This window comes from Arvicanthis niloticus, chromosome 20 (assembly GCF_011762505.2).
Source record: "Arvicanthis niloticus isolate mArvNil1 chromosome 20, mArvNil1.pat.X, whole genome shotgun sequence".
In the NCBI taxonomy this organism is placed as follows: domain Eukaryota; kingdom Metazoa; phylum Chordata; class Mammalia; order Rodentia; family Muridae; genus Arvicanthis; species Arvicanthis niloticus.
This window is the reverse complement of record NC_047677.1, coordinates 40,260,654-40,278,398: the sequence shown is the minus strand read 5'-3', so window position 1 is coordinate 40,278,398 and position 17,745 is coordinate 40,260,654. Positions and strand designations below refer to the sequence as shown.

General features: G+C 48.8%; 2 protein-coding genes across 3 annotated transcripts; both read left to right on the top strand.

The window, feature by feature from the left end:
- The first annotated feature begins 858 nt into the window (after positions 1-858).
- Positions 859-8,970, top strand: LOC117724528 (glutathione S-transferase theta-3). The gene is made up of 5 exons (XM_034524400.2): positions 859-1,446; positions 4,592-4,679; positions 5,645-5,795; positions 6,861-7,037; positions 7,911-8,970. The coding sequence occupies exons 1-5, from the start codon at positions 1,335-1,337 to the stop codon at positions 8,106-8,108; spliced, it is 726 nt and encodes a 241-aa protein (XP_034380291.1). The 5' UTR covers positions 859-1,334; the 3' UTR covers positions 8,109-8,970.
- Positions 8,971-9,656: 686 nt separating this feature from the next.
- Positions 9,657-11,985, top strand: LOC117724574 (D-dopachrome decarboxylase). 2 transcript variants are annotated; one of them, XM_076916900.1, is made up of 3 exons: positions 9,657-9,862; positions 10,160-10,335; positions 11,196-11,779. In XM_076916900.1, the coding sequence occupies exons 1-3, from the start codon at positions 9,755-9,757 to the stop codon at positions 11,236-11,238; spliced, it is 327 nt and encodes a 108-aa protein (XP_076773015.1). In that variant the 5' UTR covers positions 9,657-9,754; the 3' UTR covers positions 11,239-11,779. The 2 variants fall into 2 exon arrangements, with proteins under 2 accessions (XP_076773015.1, XP_034380361.1); XM_034524470.2 differs by having other exon boundaries at positions 9,660-9,862; positions 11,713-11,985.
- Positions 11,986-17,745: the final 5,760 nt, after the last annotated feature.

The window sequence follows — 17,745 nt, the reverse complement described above, 5'->3', positions numbered from 1 at the left end:
AGACGCAGATACAAGCACCCAACCAATGGACAGAAGCTGGGACCCCCTGTGGTTGAATTGGGGAAAAGCTGGAAGAAGCTGAGGAGGAGGGCAGCCCCATGGGAAGACCAGCATTCTCAACTGACCTGGACCCCTGAGATCTCTCAGACACTGAGCCACCAACCAGGCAGCATACAGGAGCTGGTCCGGGGTCCCCAACATATACAGCAGAGGACTGCCTGGTCTGGCCTTAGTGAGAGAAGCTGCACCACCTCGCCATCGAGAGACTTGAGGCACCAGGGAGTGGGGAGGTCTGGTGAGGTGGGGGTGGGTAGACATCCTCTTGGGGGGGTGGAAGAGGTAGAAGATGGAGAGCTGTGGCGGGGGCAGACTGGGAGGGGGATGAAGTTTAAAGAAGAGAGAGAGAGAGAGAGAGAGAGAGAGAGAGAGAGAGAGAACATGAAAACATCTGGGACCAGGAAGACAAAACCACTCTCAAGTTAGTTTCCCAATGACCTGTTGTGCCAAGGCACATTTTGTTGTTGTAGGTTGGGTGGTTGGTTTTCCCACATCATTTAGGGAATTAGGGAAATGATGATGTCATATAGGCCTTAGGTGCCCCTGACTGCCACTGAAGGTTGGGTGGTTTATTTTTTTTTTTTTTTCCAATTGGGTGGACAAGTTTTATCCAATCCCAGGCATGTCTGCGATCCTCCCTCCCGCTAGAGGGATTAGTTGGGGTGAAATAAATAAGAACAGAGCAGAGACAGATCATTTCTCTCACGGGGTGTGGAGGTAGCATTTGCACAGTTGGCAAAACATCATATCCAACCCGAGTCCTGGGCCCAAGGAACTGGATGGGGTTGGTAGCCGCACTTCCTTCTTCCTTTTCTGTGTCAAGGGTCTCCGAAGCCACTCCTCCCTCAGCCTTTTCCGTGAGTGGAGGGAAAGAAAATGAACTGAGGGCAGACAGTACGGCTATTCTGGCCCTAAATTCATCGATAGAGACACCCCTCCTGTCCCTTTTTTCCTTTACTGGGTTCCGCTCCTCATTTGGCCAAAGCACGGAGGTACAGGGGGCAGTTTGGCCCCAAACCAAGACCCGAGTTCATAGTTCAGGTTCATCTGTTAACTTGCAGTCCGCCGCTGATTGGCCCAAAGTTCTTGTGAGCATCCAATGGGAGGCAAGATTGGGATCGAGCGCTGATCCAGGCAAAGAAGCACTGAGGGGCTAAGACCCAGCCGTTCCTGCTCGCCGTTGCTGCTGCTGCTTCGGTCCCCTGAGGCAGTTCCCGCCCCCCCCTCCCCAGGCCAGTCTCCGAGATCTGCCAGCGGCTACTCCCACAGCCTCCGCCATGGGTCTGGAGCTCTACCTGGACCTGATGTCCCAGCCCTGCCGTGCTGTCTACATCTTCGCCAAGAAGAACGGCATCCCTTTCCAGCTGCGTACCATAGAGCTGCTTAAAGGTGGGCTCGGTTGGCAGGCTGGGAAGTCTGCAGCCTTCTGTACTGTGCACCTCAGACCTCTGCAGCCGGTGGGTGACCGGTCAGGCCAGGTGTGCAAACAGGAGAGGAAACGCCAGCCGCTCCCGCGAGAAAGTTTTTTTTTTTTTTTTTTTTTTTTTTTTTTTTTTTTTTTTTTTTTTTTTTTTTTTTTTTAATCAGTTATTAGCTGTGATTTTTAAAAGAATCTTTGCCCGGTGAATAACATCCATGCCGATACCAGATGCAAAGGCACCCTGGAAGCTGCGGTGAGAGGAGGGGAGCCGGAGCTTGAAAAATCTCACCTCTCACCTTTGTAGATTTAAGAATGGGGAGCCTCCTCATGGGGAGCCTCCTCCTTCAGATTTATTTATTTTATGTATTTATTTTATGTACTGTAATTTATGTACTGTAGCTGTCTTCAGACACACCAGAAGAAGGCATCAGATCCCATTACAGATGGTTGAGAGCCACTATGTGGTTGCTGGTAATTGAACTCAGGACCTTTAGGAAGAACAGTCAGTTCTCTTAGCCATCTCTCCAGCCCCATGGGGAGCCTTCTCAAAGGCTTTGTAGAAACAGGGTGTGTGATCTTCCACTCAGGACTCTTATGTGTTTTCTGCTCATCAGAGCAAGTCCCTTCCAAGGCTTGCTTGCCGTGTGTGTGTGTGTGTGTGTGTGTGTGTGTGTGTGTGTTTTACTCGGGACCGAACCAGGATATCTATCATACATGCCACCCCAGAACCAACCATATTCATTCTTTCTCTCTCTCTCTCTCTCTCTCTCTCTCTCTCTCTCTCTCTCTCGGTTTTTCGAGACAGGTTTCTCTGTGTCCTGGCTGTCCTGGAACTCACTCTGTAGACCAGGCTGGCCTCGAACTCAGAAATCCGCCTGTCTCTGCCTCCCAAGTGCTGGGATTAAAGGCGTGCGCCACCACCGCCCAGCCAGAACCATACTCTCAAAGCGTTTTTATTTGTCATTTTGAGACAGAGTCACAGCAAGAACAACAGTGTCTTCATACCACTGAGATGCTTAAAGATGGGCTTTGTTGGCAGGCCGGGAAGTCTGCAGCCTGCTGTACGGTGCACCTCTGACCTCTGCAGCCTGTGGGTGGTCAGGCGAGGGGTGCAACTGAGTCAGGGTGTTGCACTCTCTCTTAGCCCAGTGAAACACTGAACTGGTGATCCTTCTGAGTTTCCCAAGAAGCTGGAATTACAGGCTTGCCAGGTCCGCTTCACCCTCCCCCTCCGCCCCCTCCCCGTCCCTCCCCAGATCACACACACACCCCCTTCTAGATGTTTACTCTGTGGAAGTTGCCAGGCAGCTAGAGCGTTCTGTGAAAGGACAGTGGGAGAGTCCCTTCTGACTGGAGCTGGAATATCATTGCTCTGATTAGCCTTGGTGGGGCGGGGCGGGGCGGGGCAAAGCCTCAGCTACTGAGGCGGACATCAGTAGAGGCGGAGTTACAACTGGACTGCAGCATGGAGAGTTGTTGGGGGAGGGGTAAGCAGAAAACCTAGAACTTCCTGTTTAGCTGATTCCCATTTAGTTCAAATACCCCTTCGGTACTTCCAGCTTGGATTGCAGGACAGGGGCTGCATATAGACTGTGGAAGGAGAACGAGCAAAGGCAATGGAGTCCATTCAGTGGAAGGAAAGACAGGCCCACAGATGGATTTAGAACCTGTCTTCCCCAAATGCCTTCTGACTCCATCACATTGACATGGCCAACCTCACTTGTACCATCAAATCTGGCTTAGGCATGGGGTTTGGGAGAGAGACAGTGAGTTCCGTCTGGGCATCCCAAGCGAGGAGGGTGCTCTAAGGGCTTGGCACAGAAAAGAAAGAAGTGTTGAGCTGCTGGAGATCTAGTGCCTGAGTGGGACACTTGTTCTGGCAAGAACTATGTTGAGCTGAGAACCGTGAAAAATGGCAGTCTGGAGCTCTGGGGTGTACACAGGTCACCCAGTCTGGTCAGAAGAACCCATCTGTAATCAGACTTTTGACTACTTTTTGGGCTTCTTTCTTTCTTTCTTTCTCTCTTTCTTTCTTCTTTTCTTTTCTTTCTTTAAAGAGAATTATTTATTTATTTTATGTATATGAGTGCACTGTTACTCTCTTCACACACACCAGAAGAGGGCATCAGATCCCATTACAGATGGTTGTGAGCCACCATGTGGTTGTTGGGAATCGAACTCAGGACCTCTGGAAGAGCAGTGTTCTTAACCGCCGAGCCATCTCTCCAGCCCTGGCGAGGGGGGGGGTGCGGAACACGTTCTTTTTTCTTTTGCCCTTCTCCACCTCTCTTCTTCCACCCTTTCAACCCCCTAACACTAGATAAGAGGGAAAAAGGATGGAGGGAAAGAGAGGAACGCTGTATCTGTTAGACTACTTCCTGCTGAGTAGGGACATTAAGTTCCTCTGTGCAAGTTTGATCTTTGTTGTCAGGATATCGAATTTCTTTTCGTCTCTTCACACACAACTACTTGACAAAGCACAACCAACAGCACCAACCAATAGCCAGCCAACCAGCCCTTTCTGTTGGGGCTCGAGCATTTTTATGTCTTCCCCAAAAGTCCCCCGAGTTCCAAAATGTCACACAATTGCAGCAACTCTCTGCAGCTGGCAAACCATGCCTTTGGTAGAGCACGAGGCAAATCATAGTCACCTGCTGGAAAGCAGCCCTGTATCTCTACACCTGGGATGAAAACAAAAACATAATCCCATAATACTTCTGTGCTTTTTTTTTTTTTTTTTTTTTTTTTTTTTTTTTTTTTTTTTTTATAAAAAGAAAGAAACCAAAATTCTCACTATACCCACCCAGTTCTTGCCTGGGATAGAAAGATTGATCAGGGCCCAGGAATGGGACTGGGTGTCTACATTAGGATGACTATAGGCCATAGCTGCACAGAATCAAGTGGGGAATCTTTCCCAGACCTAAGTAGACACTCTGACCTAGGCTTCAAAGGAGTGATGGCAAATGGAGTTGTGAGAGGATCCTCTGGCCGGCGTGGTGGCTTCCTCTTTACCGAGGCTTCTTGTAGAAAACTGGTTCTTGAATATAGAGAAGGAGACAGGCAGACCTTAAAAGGCCTCTGAATCCTCAGCCCTGTGCTCTGGTCTCTCTGCAGGTCAACAGTACACTGATTCCTTCGCCCAGGTGAACCCTTTGAGGAAGGTGCCTGCTTTGAAGGATGGGGACTTCATCTTGGCAGAGAGGTAATGGGTTCTTTGCTTGCAACCAAGCTATGTGGGGGCAGGCCACCTGTCTGGGCCTGATGCTGCCAACTTGGATTATGGCCTCTGTGTCCACCACAGGGTAAACACCCAAATAGGTACCTGGGGTTGAGACAGGACTTTTGAACACATAGTATGCATCATCTTCCTTGTATCTTATGGATGAGGAAACTGAGGCTGGGAGATGGAGGAGCCCAGTCTGCTTCCAGGCCCCTTTCCAGATAGCCCAACCCTCAGGAGGAAAGATAGTGCCAAAGAGAGAGTGGCTGCAAACCAGGTCTTGGAGTACCACAGATCCTGGAGGGAGGGCTACTTCCCTAGCAGTCAAAGTATCACCCATTGAACTTAGTTGCCATCCGCTGAGTACCCATCAGCACCAGGTCACCATCTGACCTTGGAGCTTGCACAGATCATAATCTGGGCCCCCATTGGATGTACCTTTCGGATGGGGTAGTGACAGAAACATGACAGGCAGAGAGTACAGCGGAGACAAGACAGGTTGGGGGGCGGTCAGGGTTAGTGATTTCAAGTGGGACATGAAAGAGAGGCTGGCCGCTGAGGTGGTAAGTAAGCAGGGACTTCCTGTACTGATGTGCCAGGTTTGTGGGAGGTGTGTTCTAGCTGGAAGGACAAAGGTGAAGGCTGTGACATTAGACCATTTGCAGGTATGGGCTGAAGAGCTGAGGCCAGCACTGCTGGGTTGAAGCAGGTAAGCGCAGCAGTGAGGGGAGGTAGGGAACAGAGAAAGGCTCTGACCTTTCCTGCAGGAAGGAAGGACCCCAGGGGAATTGGAGCAGAGGAGAGCTCCCATTTCCCTTGTATTTGAAAGGGTCCCCAGGCTGGGTAAGAAATGATTGCAGAAATTCAGGTACAAGACACCCTAGTCCTTGACCAAGGTGGCTTAAGAATGACAAGGGAATGTTCTCCATCCCTCTGCATTCTTCCAGTGTGGCTATCTTGCTGTATCTGAGTAGAAAGTACAAGGCCCCTGACCACTGGTACCCTCAGGACCTGCAGACTCGAGCTCGTGTAGACGAGTACCTGGCTTGGCAGCACACAGCCCTTCGGAGCTGTTGTACCAGGGCCATGTGGCAGAAGGTGAGTGGTGGGGACAAAGGACAGGGTTAGCTCCCAGGTGCATCAGAGATGGTGTTCCCTGATAAGAAGAAAAGTTCTTGGGCCATCGACAAGCATCAGGGTGTAAAAGGCACTCACCACCAAGCCTGACAACCTGAGTTCAATCCCTGTGATCCAATGCAGTAGGAGGAGAGAACCAATTCTTCCAAGTTGTCTTCTGACCTCCGTAAGCATGCTGTGGTGATAGAGAGCATGCACATGCATGTATGAGAACATGTGCCGGGTGGTGGTGGTGCACACCTTTAATCCCAGCACTTGGGAGGCAGAGGCAAGTGAATTTCTGAGTTCGAGTTCGAGTTCGAGGCCAGCCTGGTCTACAGAGTGAGTTCCAGGACAGCCAGGGATACACAGAGAAACCCTGTCTCAAAAAAAAGAGAGAGAGAGAGAGAGAGAGAGAGAGAGAGAACATGTATGCACTCATTCACACCAATAGATAAACAAACAAATAAATATTTAATTAAAAGTTCTGTTTCAATGTTTCACCTTGGTGATCTTAGAATTCCAGCCCTGACTGTCAGCATTTTATGCTGGTGTCCCTCCTGATTACTGGCTTTAAAAGCTCAGCAACTCCTTCCACAGAATATCAACTACCACGTCTCTCCTGAGAAGTCCCACTTGTAATCAGAGGGGATGCAGAATGGGGATAGGATGGCAGGCGCTACACTGGGGAGGGTTTTGGGTTGAGGTCTTGGTTTTAAGGGCAATGGAGAGCCTGCATGACTTTATATGGGAAAAGAAAAAGGAAAGATCTTAAGAATTGAGATGGATGGATGGATGGATGGATGAATGGATGGATGGATGGATGGATGGATGGATGGATGGATGGATGAATGGATGAATGGATGGATGGACAGATGGATGGATGGACAGATGGATGGATGGACGGATGGATGGATGGATGGATGAATGGATGGATGGACAGATGGATGGATGGACAGATGGATGGATGGACAGATGGATGGATAAGTGTGGGACAAAAGATGAGTACTGGACAGAGCCAAATCTTTCTTCTTGTTGGTCCATCAGATGATGTTCCCTGTGTTCCTGGGACAGCCCGTACCTCCTGAGACGCTGGCATCCACCTTGGCTGAACTGGATGGGTGCCTGCAGATGCTGGAGGACAAGTTCCTGCAGGACCAGGCCTTCCTTACAGGATCCCATATCTCCGTGGCTGACTTGGTGGCCATCACAGAGCTGATGCATGTGAGTGCCGTGGAGTTGGGTGGCCTGCTGAATGTTGGAGAGTCCTGCCACAGAGCCGATAACCTTGCTCTTGCTACCTTTTCTGGCTGTGGGGCCCTGGATGGGTCACTCCTCCCTCAGCGCCTTCATCTTCCTCATCTCTAAAGTGAATTTCAAACTGTTTTATTAGCATATGTCCATTGCACATAATAATGGGAGTCATTATGACACTTTCATACATGTATATAATGTAATTTGGTCATCTCTTGTCTCTTGTCCCCTTCTACTGATTTGTCTCTTTCCCACTAGCTTCCGTTCGTGTGTGTGTGTGTGTGTGTGTGTGTGTGTGTGTGTGTGCCTGTGTGTTTTCCAAAGAATTTCATCAGGGTTGCTTACAGGGTGAAGGGTGAGGATTTGTCTTCAGGGGCATGGGCACCTTACCTGAAGAAATTGTCCCCTCTTCCTAACCATCATCCTCAGAGAGGGATGAGACCCCAAGTGTCCTTCATCCTTTGATGACAGGATGCTAACCGGCCCAATAATATGTAAATGCCACAAATGCCACGCCTTTTCCTACCTGGGAGCCAAGGTCCCCACAGGACTCCCTTCCATTTCCTTTAGGCTTGTATATTCTTTCTATGTCTTCTCCAGTATTTCCTAAGCCTCGGGAGGGGGTGACACAAAATGCCTGATTTATGACTGAGCTTTGAATAGTCACTTATTCGTATCATTACAAAGTAACTTCTCGTAAATCCCCTCTACGGGGGTATCTAGAGGCACCTCACACATGGTGGGGGGAGGACAACAACGTAGCAGGGCAAATAAATATTAACTGGCCATGCTGCCTGTAGATTGTGGCACTTAACCCCTCTACCTGACTCCTTCTCCCCACAGCCTGTCAGTGCCGGCTGCAAAATCTTTGAGAGCCGACCTAAACTGGCTGCCTGGCGTCAGCGGGTGGAAGCCGCCGTGGGGGAAAGCCTCTTCCAGGAGGCTCACGAAGTTGTCCTGAAGGCCAAGGATATGCCTCCTCTGATGGACCCTACATTGAAGGAGAAACTGAAGCTCTCTGTGCAGAGCTTGCTGCATTGAGGGAATAGCCCGAACCAGGAGACAGCCGGTCAAGGGAAACTCGGGCGTGGGGGTGGGGAGAGGGGTTGCGTGCAAGCGAAGAGATGAGGTTGTCTGTCTCTTTGGCTGTCACTAGGACATCGAGTCTCCGATCCACAGTTTCCTCTCCGCGTCACTGAATACTCCCTCTGTATCCTCACCTGACTTGTGCTGTGACATCAGCTCTTATCTGACTTCTGGTGACTTCTACAGGAAAATGCTTGGGAGAAACTTACCTGGCTATATTCTTTTTCTTTGAGACTTTACAAACCATTGAACCTACCCCTACTCCAAGTCATACCTTTCTGGCTCCTTTTCTGCTCTCACACTGACCCCTGTGCCCTTCATATGTGTGTGTGTGTGTATATATATCATATATATATGATATATATATGATATATATGATATATATATGATATATATATATATATATATATATATATATATATATATATATATATATATATATATTTATTTGATATTTGGCACCACATGACCCTCTGTGCTTCTCAACCCCAGTGCCTCCCTCCCTTAGTTTTGGCATGTAGGATCTATGATCTCTGAGTTGAATACATGTCAGAGACGGGGACTGACTAGTGAAAGGCCACCGTCCTCTGGGTGTTTACTCCCTGCCATAAGCGGGGTACATGGCTGATTCATGACAGTCCTTGCAGGAGTGGAAGTTTCTTGGTATGTCCTGACTTTTCCAAATTCTTGCTCCAAGCCTTCTAACCCCGACTGCTGCCTTCCGCCTGTCTCTGGCTCCAAACTGTCAAGCTACTTAATCTTGTGCCATAGGGTGTCTTTTATGTGCCTTACTTAATAAAATACATCGTTAACAGAAGAGTCATGGTTGAGTCTCTTAGCCTATTTGCTTCTGGCCCTTGTTGGGTTTTTGCCTTTTTTTTTTTTTTTTTTTTTTTTTTTTTTTTTTTGTGAGTTTCTCTGTGTAGCCCTGGCTGTCCAGGAACTCAGTCTGTAGACCAGGCTGGCCTGGAACTCAAGAGATCTGCCTGCCTCTGCCTCCTGAGTTCTGGTTTTAAAGGCGTGCTCCACAACCTCCCGGCCAGATTGCCTTGTTTTAAGTAGCTCTGCTACTCTCTGGTGGACAAGAAAGAAACCTCTGAAAGAAGAGGTTACAAAATCAGGGACCAGATGGAGATGCCCTTGCCCTAGGGTCTTGCCCAGGCACACTTCATGTGCTACTTGGTCTCAAGATTGCTCAAAAGGAGTGCGGTTCCCGTACTGAATTTGAAACGAGCACAATCATTTAAGAAACTTTAAGCCTGGCGGCGTTAAGTAGGCTCAGACTTGCAGCTGATTAGCTGGGACGTTCAGAGGGAAACAGAGCCCCCTGCCGACTGGGAGGGCCAATGGCCCTGAAGTTGGGACTGCGGAAATTTGCATCAGGCGCACGTGACGGCGGAAGAGGCGTAGGTCCGATAGCCAATCTAAAAGGGCCGAGTCTGCCTGGCCAATGAGGAACTGAGCTGTGCTCTTCCTCCCCGCCCCGCCTCCTCCCCTCCCCTCCCCTCCCGTCCCCGCGCTCCTTTTCTGGAACCCCGACTGGCTCTCACCGCTCTCTAGGTGCAGTTACAGTTTGGGGATCCCCCGCTTCTCCTGTTAACATGCCGTTCGTTGAGTTGGAAACAAACTTGCCAGCTAGCCGCATACCCGAGGGGCTGGCGAACCGGCTGTGTGCAGCCACAGCCACCATCCTGGACAAACCTGAAGACGTGAGTGAGGGTCGGCGAGAACTTGTGGGCTAGGGTCGGACATCCTGATGACCCTTCCCTTATCCCCAGGGACCCCACCCGCCTGCTAACCTCCGACCTTCCGGAGCCCCTCCTCCCTTCCCAGGTCCCTTCCTGGTCGCCTTTCCCAGGCATGACCCTGAAGTGACTGACTTCCAAGGAGCCTGGGCAGTGTCCTAGACCCTGATCCCTCGGAACCCCCCACGTTAAGACTTTTGGCGTGCTCGATTCTGGACACCAGCCCTGCTTCAGGATTTAAAACTTTTATGTTCCTTGCAGCGCGTGAGCGTTACGATACGACCTGGCATGACCTTGCTGATGAACAAATCCACAGAGCCCTGCGCCCACCTTCTGGTCTCTTCCATCGGTGTTGTGGGCACCGCGGAGCAGAACCGCGGCCACAGCTCCAGCTTCTTCAAGTTCCTCACCGAGGAGCTGTCCCTGGACCAGGACCGGTATGTAGGGCTAGCGAGGGAACGTATTATTCGTGCGTCTGGAGCAGTGAGTGATCCTGACTCCGTCTCTCTGTATGAGGTTGGGGAGGTTGCTGGTTCCAGAAAGCACTCTGTGTCCTAGTCCTCAGGCACTGGAATGTTGGGTCTGTGATCAGAATAATTGCAAAATATCTATTCCTTCGACGCTCTGCAGCCATTCCTGCAAGCCCCGAGAAAGGATGGCTTGGGAAACCGCAGTGTTTCCTTGTGTGTACTAAGAATATGCTTAGGCACCCTCTGAACCACTGCGATGATGGCCTCCTCACCATCACTGAACCAGAATGTCTGGTTTTCAGGGAGAACTGTTACAGTCTGGGCAGAGGAAAGCTGGTTATGTCCGGAGGCAGATAACCTTTGGACTAGAAAAGGCTCCTGGAGAGTTGCAGGGTAATGAAAAGACCATTGGCTTAGATATATACCTGGGTTGAGGAATACCTCAGCTAAGAGATCTCGGATAAACCTGGAAATAAACTATCTCCAATTTGTAGCCTTCTCTTCCATAAAGGCTGTGGGTCCCGGTAAATGACTCCCCTCTCCCACAAGAAGGTGACCCTCTCCCCCAAATCCTTACACTCTTGAGGCAGAGTTAGAGTCTCATATTTCCGAGGCTAGAGCATGCCTGTGAAGAACTACGGAGATAAGTTTGAAAGAGCCTTCCAGAACAGAGTCCTAGTAGGCTCGGGAAAAGTTGGTAATGGCTGCTTGTGTTAGATGCTCAAAACCCTGTCCTTAAGTCGAGGAGACAATACTTCTTAACGGTAATGCTTAGGCACAGTACCTGTCAGGATCTCTATACCCATTATCCCATTTGATCCTTACAGGTGGTTTCCAGGGCCCTCAGGGGCAGACTCGGTAGCTTCCTGAGGTAGATAACTGTGCACAACCACCCTGGCGCCAGATTATCAACAAGTGCTTCCTCTGAGCTCTGATTGAGGAATCTCTTACTCCACAGATTTGAATCAGACTTGAACCTGTTCCTCGATTACAACCAGGCTTTGGCTCAAAACTAAATGGCTGATACCCTGGGCATGCCTGTAGGAGCCTGCAGTTAGAAGCAAGGGTTCAGTTAGCTTATAAACAGCCTGACATGTGTACTTGAGCACAGAACACACTTACTGAAGCCGTTGCTTTAAATCTGTCCTGGGCCCGGTATAGCCATCACCTTTCTCCTGCCTTGTTTTGGTGCAAGGATCATTAGCTGGGGTGGGCAGACTGGCAAAATATCCTCTGGGCTGCTATGGGCTGGGCTGAGCGATTATCCTGGCATATCTGGCAGGGACCTTGGCGTATAAGGAGTGTGCCAAGGAGCTGACATCTCTTTTTTTCTGCTCCCTAAAGGATCGTCATTCGCTTCTTCCCCCTGGAGCCCTGGCAGATCGGAAAGAAAGGAACTGTCATGACGTTTCTGTGATGGAAACAAAGAACCCAGGGTGTTTGCTTGAGCCTGTCCAGAGCCCTTCCAGAGAGGCCTCCTGGGCAGAATTGTGGCCTGGTAGATACCACACCAAATCCTTCTTTTGCATAAATATCTGTGACTTCACTGGTCTTGTTTTTCTCTTCCCCAGCCTCGTGAATAAGTAAAGGAGAGAAAATAAAAGAGGGAGAACATAATTCAAACATGACTTTTCTGCTTCTGTAATCCCCTCTCTGGCATCCTTGAAACCCTCGAGATGGGATTTGTTCGTGAGGGCGAAGGGGTGGGATGTTTCCTGTTCGTGGGTTTGATATTTATCGAAATCTGGGGCAGAGGGTTCATCCCGGAAGGCCTGGCTTCTACACTCATGTGCAGACCACTGGGGACATGAGAGCAACTGGGCTAGCCTGGTGTAAAGAGTTGTCCTGGGTTATCGGCTTCTACACTCATGTGCAGACCACTGGGGACATGAGAGCAACTGGGCTAGCCTGGTGTAAAGAGTTGTCCTGGGTTATCGGTGTTGACTGCTGAGCTTGGCCTGAGGAATAAGGCTGGCTGCATTTCAGGGACCATCCCTGGGGCGTCACTGTGCACCATGACTCTTGTTATCTCATTGGAAAAGTGCACAAGGCAGAAACCATGGCAGCTACGGGGAGTGTAATACCTGCTAGCATGCCAAGTGTGGAAACGTAATTCCTTCTACCAGAAACTGAACTGCCGATATTCCCACTCCCCATCTACATGGCTGTGTATTTCAGACTATGGATAAAGCGAGGAGCCCAAAGGGAGCCTCCTTTTTGTTTTCCAGATGTTCTATGCAGAGTTTACAGCATGAAACACACAGACAATGGTTGGTACTGTTTCCCTGGATAGTTAGATGTCTATGAAGTGTCAAAATAAGTTTTCCTTTTTCTTTTATTCTGTATAGTCCATGAGCTAATAAGGTTAGTTCCCAGTGGCATTGGCTTAGACCTCCTGTTTGTGAGTAATACTGCTGGGGTCTCACATTAAAAGCTCTACCTTGGAGACCCTTCTTCGAACTCCCTTGTATTTTCACATATTTCCAAGGCTGGGATGAGGTAGTTATTAATGTGGAGTACAAGGTGAGGGCAGCTGGCTGAGCGATGTTGAACATGGCACTGGGTATGGGGTTTGTAGATGGAGTGCCCATGGATGTGAGAGATGATGACAGGCAAAGTCAGCCTCCAGGTTTATGACTGATGGTGACGGTATCCTTTACTGAGATTACACAGCGCCTCTGGCAGAGAGTCCCGATTCACACAGCACATTCTAAGAACCATGTGGGTGAGATGCTGTGGATGGGCTGCAGAGCTCACGCCTCTTTAAGAGGAATGAGAGTGTCCAGAAGCTCGCAGGGGATAGGTAGTAGTGTCCTTATGTTACCTGAGGGGGTGATTTCACCCCTGAAGAGTTGAGGGGGTTGGTGGCCCTGCTGCTAGCTCTGTCCTTGGGAAGACGGGGAGGGACTCAAGTTTACTCTCGTTCTTCAAGACATACCCAAAGGATCCTTTGGAAGCCTTCCCTCAGCTTGTGCCTCTTGAAACTCAGGAGGTTTGGGTTTTTTGTGACACCCTGAGATCAGCCCATCGCTGTCTGACCCTGGGGCAGGTCACCTGAGCTTTCAACCTCACTCCTCTGTACCATATGGAGAGTTTCCATTTGTTGACTTCTTCTTTTCTTCTTCTTCTTCTTCTTCTTCTTCTTCTTCTTCTTCTTCTTCTTCTTCTTCTTCTTCTTCTTCTTCCTCCTCCTCCTCCTCCTCCTCCTTCTCCTCCTCTTCTTCCTCCTTCCTCCTTCCTCTTTCCTTCTCCTCCTCCTCCTCCTCTTCCTCTTCTTCCTCCTTCTCCTTTTCTCCTCCTCCTCCTTCCTCCTTCCTCCTTCCTCTTTCCTTCTCCTCCTCCTCTTCCTCTTCTTCCTCCTTCTCCTTTTCTCCTCCTCCTCCTCCTCCTTCCTTCTTCCTCTTTCCTTCTCCTCCTCCTCCTCTTCCTCTTCTTCCTCCTTCTCCTTCCTTCTCCTTCTCCTTCTTCCCTCCCCAAATGGCTGGAGAATAACCAAGGCATGTTCTCTTCCCAATGCATTTCCCCAGCGTTGACATTCTATGTTGACATCCTATGTCACAGGAACAAGGACGGTCCCTGACCACTAATATCCCAAGACCTACCTCAGCCCTTTGGATGTCTTCAGAGATGCTCTTACCAGACCTGTATGGCAGAGGGCAAGCTGGCTGTTCTTCTCAAAAGACCCCTCCTTTCGGAGTCATAGACCAGTAGATGCCAGATTCAGGTTCTCTGTGCAGAAATCCTGGTGACCTTACAATGGTTGTTCCTCATTCCTATGTCAAAAAAAAAAAAAAAAAAAAAAAAAAAAAAAAAAAAGACAACTCAGGTTTTGAACATGAGTTTTTACCTCATTCCTTTTTTGGCATTCTGAGTCATCATGGGGGTTGGATTTAGCTTCTGAAAATCGGACTTGGCTGATCGTGGGAATGATATGTTTCCTGTGTTCATGGCTTTGACTCAACTTGGAGGTGAAATTTCGACTCAGCCTGGACTATACTTCTTGTTGTCTGTTGGGAGCCGACTCCTAGCAGAAAGCGGCTATCAGCTTTGCAGCCATCTCGAGCCATATACCCTGATGTAAGACTTGTTTTTCAACAGCCTACAACAGCTGAAGCACATCCTGATATCCCACATATCTTGTTTTGCTGTTTAGTGCCCCCAGCTGCAAGGCGCATGTGGTATCCACGCCTGCAAGGCATGCGGTGCACGTGCTATCCACTCTATACACGCCTGTAAGGCTTATGTCATATCCATACCTGCAAGGCCCGTGGTATCCACATGCCTACAAGGCACGTGGCAAAACTGTATAAATACCCAGGATTTCCTTGTAATAGAGTCAATAGGAGGTCAATAGGAGGTGAATAGGAGGTGTGAATATAGTCTATGGGAGACAGTAAACTAGACTTGACTACAGACCCTCTGGCTTGTCTCCATTCTTCACGTCTCTTTCCCTTCTTCCCCCACTCTCTCTCTTGCTAGACCCTGACTGGAGCAGCAGAGCAGTCCGGGACATTCTGATCCCCAGTGTGGGGCAGAGAGGGCCTCAACAGTTGTCATTTCCAGGATAAATAGTTTGTCTTGCTTGGAACTTTATGAACACCCTGATATCTTGAGGCTCCTGTACTCTGGTTTGAATGGCCTGGGGCATTGAGTCTTCAGAGAGTGCTGTGATGGGCAGGGAATAGGGCTGGCTGGGCTTTGGGGACCTTCTGTGGTCCCTCTAAGAACATGAACTTCTCCCTTTCCCTCTGTGGAGAATTCTCAGTTACGTCCCTGTCTCGCAAAATCACATCCCAACATGTCTACTGTGGAACTGCAGTGACTGCTATTGGAAACTGCCATTCTTGGCCCATTCACCTGCCCTATCTTGCCTTTGTATTTCAGTGTTTAAAGGTCTGGTGGTAAGAGCTCCTAAGGATATCTCCATCCATGTTGCTTTTCCAGATGTGCATGCAGGTGACAGCCATGACCTTTGGACTCTGCTCAGTACTGTTTTCCTGAACAGATGTTTAATGATTTGTATTATTATTATTATTATTATTATTATTTTGGTTTTTCGAGACAGGGTTTCTCTGTGTAGCCTTGGCTGTCCTGGAACTCACTCTGTAGACCAGGCTGGCCTCGAACTCAGAAATCCGCCTGCCTCTGCCTCCCAAGTGCTGGGATTAAAGGCGTGCACCACCACGCCCAGCCTGTATTATTATTTTTTAAATTATTATTATCTTTCTGATTTGTATTCTTATGGTGTGGCCATGAAACATCAAATTGAGAATCTTATGCTTTGGAGTACACATAGCAGCTAAAGTCGGTTGCCAATAGACTTTCCTCATTCCTGCTATGTCTTTTTATCAGCTCTGCTGAAGCCTTTTACAAAATGTAGATGCAGAGTCCCTTCTGTCCTACTATTCCTGTTCCTGTATGCAGTACATCTGCCAAGGTGCCCCAATTCCCACAGTAGCTCGAGGGATGTTTGCAGGTTGAACGTTAAATATCTAGAGACGTGGCATCATATGAGTTTTCCTGCAGAGACATTAACAGATGTCTGTTCATCCTGTACTAATAACAGACCAAAGAAAGTTATTTATGTGAGAGTGACAGGGTGGGAGGGTTCCTTACAGGAGTGACTCAAATGCAGCTGCAGCACCAAAAAGCCCACCTAAGTGTGGGTGACCCACTCGAAAAGCTGAATGCCCAGAACTCCCTCAACAACTTGCAGGCAACTTGGCTGACAGGAAATTCTCTGCTCCCTAGCCACTGGTACTCCTCATATAACTTTGGGAAGGTGTCTCACTTCAATTTTTTATTGGCGTGATTAAAAAGAAAATCATGGCAAAAAAGCAACCTGGAAAGGATCTATTTTGCTTTATACCTTACAGAAGTAGTCCGCCATGCAATGAAGTCAGGGCAGAAACTGAAGGCGGGAACCTAGAGTCAAGAACTGTAGCATAGACAATAGACAATGCTTACTGGTTGTGCTGGTATGAATAGATATGGCCCCCACAGACGAATGTGTTTGAATGCTTGGCCCATAGTGAGTGGCTTTGTTGGAGAAAGTGTGTCACTTCTGGGGTGGACTTAGAAGTCTGCTATGTTCAAGCTATGGCCAGTGTGGTACGCAGTCTCCTGCTGCCTGTGGATCAAGATGTAGAACTCTCAGCTCCTTCTCCAGCACCATGTCTGCCTGCATGCTGGCATGCTTCCCACCATGGCGATAATGGCCTTCACTTCCGAAACTGTAAGCCAGCCCCAGTTATGTGTTATCCTTTATAAGGCTTACTATGGTCATGATGAAAGGACTCAAAGGGGGATTCTCATTCAAGTCTCAGGACGGCGCCCACCCAAAAAAAAACTCACGAGAGACCAACTTGATGTAAACACATGAGGCAGTGTAATATCAGAGCTCTGGGCCAGTCCATATCTTACATAGGGGATAGAGGGACTGACCTCGAGGCTCTAAGAATTAGGACTTATATAGCCAAGGGGTGGGGGAATTGGGAGATTTTTACGTGGGTACACATGATTGGTTGTTTTACATCAGCAGACTGTACCAGTCTAAGTTAGCATAGTATCTAGTTAATTGTAGTTTCTTGGACCTTGAGAAGACCTCAAGGGGAGGGGGAAAGGGTCTGGAGGAACACCAGATGGCCCATTACTCATTTGGACATCTCTCTGTTCTTCTAAGGATGTCCTTGTGTACGTTTTATCTATGTGTCTGGCCAAGTCCTTGGGAGGCTCAACAGGCCTTCGTCCTTGGTCTTATAACTCTATATTTTCTGTAACTAATTAACTGGGCCCAAACCTGCTGACAGGCATTTTTAACTATTTAGGTTAGAAAAAGGAATCACAGGGCCCTGTTATTGTATTAGTTTGGGCCTATTTCAAAATTTTCTTTCAATGATGTACCCTCACCAAAACATAAAACCCTAACCAAGACACTGTCTTTCCTTTTTTCTAATAATAGCTTTTTTTCTAATTCACTTTACAGTTCCCCTTTGCTCTTTTCCTCCCAGTTCCACCACAAATCCCTCCTCCCATTGCTTCTCTCCTTCTCCCTCCCCTCCCCTCCCCCCACTTGGGTATCACCCTACCCTGGGACATCTAGTCCCAGCAGAAGACACTTTCTTTTCATCGTTTCCTCAGCCTGTTTTCATACAGGACTCAGGACTGTCTGACTAGTGGTAGCACTGCCCAACAACAGACTGTATCCTCCCACACCAATTATTAATCAAGAAAACACCCTACAGACTTGCCTATAGAGGAATCTGATGGGGTCTTTGTCTCAACCGAGGTTCCTCTTCCCAGATGACTCTAGCCTGTGTCAAGCTAACAAAGCAGCTACGCAGGGTGGAAGGAGAGCTGTGCATCTTCTAAGTCTCA

Coding starts and splice junctions, on each gene's coding strand:
- LOC117724528 (XM_034524400.2), top strand. CDS start 1,335: ATGGGTCTGGAGCTCTACCTGGACCTGATGTCCCAGCCCTGCCGTGCT. Junction 1,447..4,591: donor TACCATAGAGCTGCTTAAAG/GTGGGCTCGGTT, acceptor GTCTCTCTGCAG/GTCAACAGTACACTGATTCC. Junction 4,680..5,644: donor GACTTCATCTTGGCAGAGAG/GTAATGGGTTCT, acceptor GCATTCTTCCAG/TGTGGCTATCTTGCTGTATC.
- LOC117724574 (XM_034524470.2), top strand. CDS start 9,755: ATGCCGTTCGTTGAGTTGGAAACAAACTTGCCAGCTAGCCGCATACCC. Junction 9,863..10,159: donor TCCTGGACAAACCTGAAGAC/GTGAGTGAGGGT, acceptor TGTTCCTTGCAG/CGCGTGAGCGTTACGATACG. Junction 10,336..11,712: donor CTGTCCCTGGACCAGGACCG/GTATGTAGGGCT, acceptor TGCTCCCTAAAG/GATCGTCATTCGCTTCTTCC.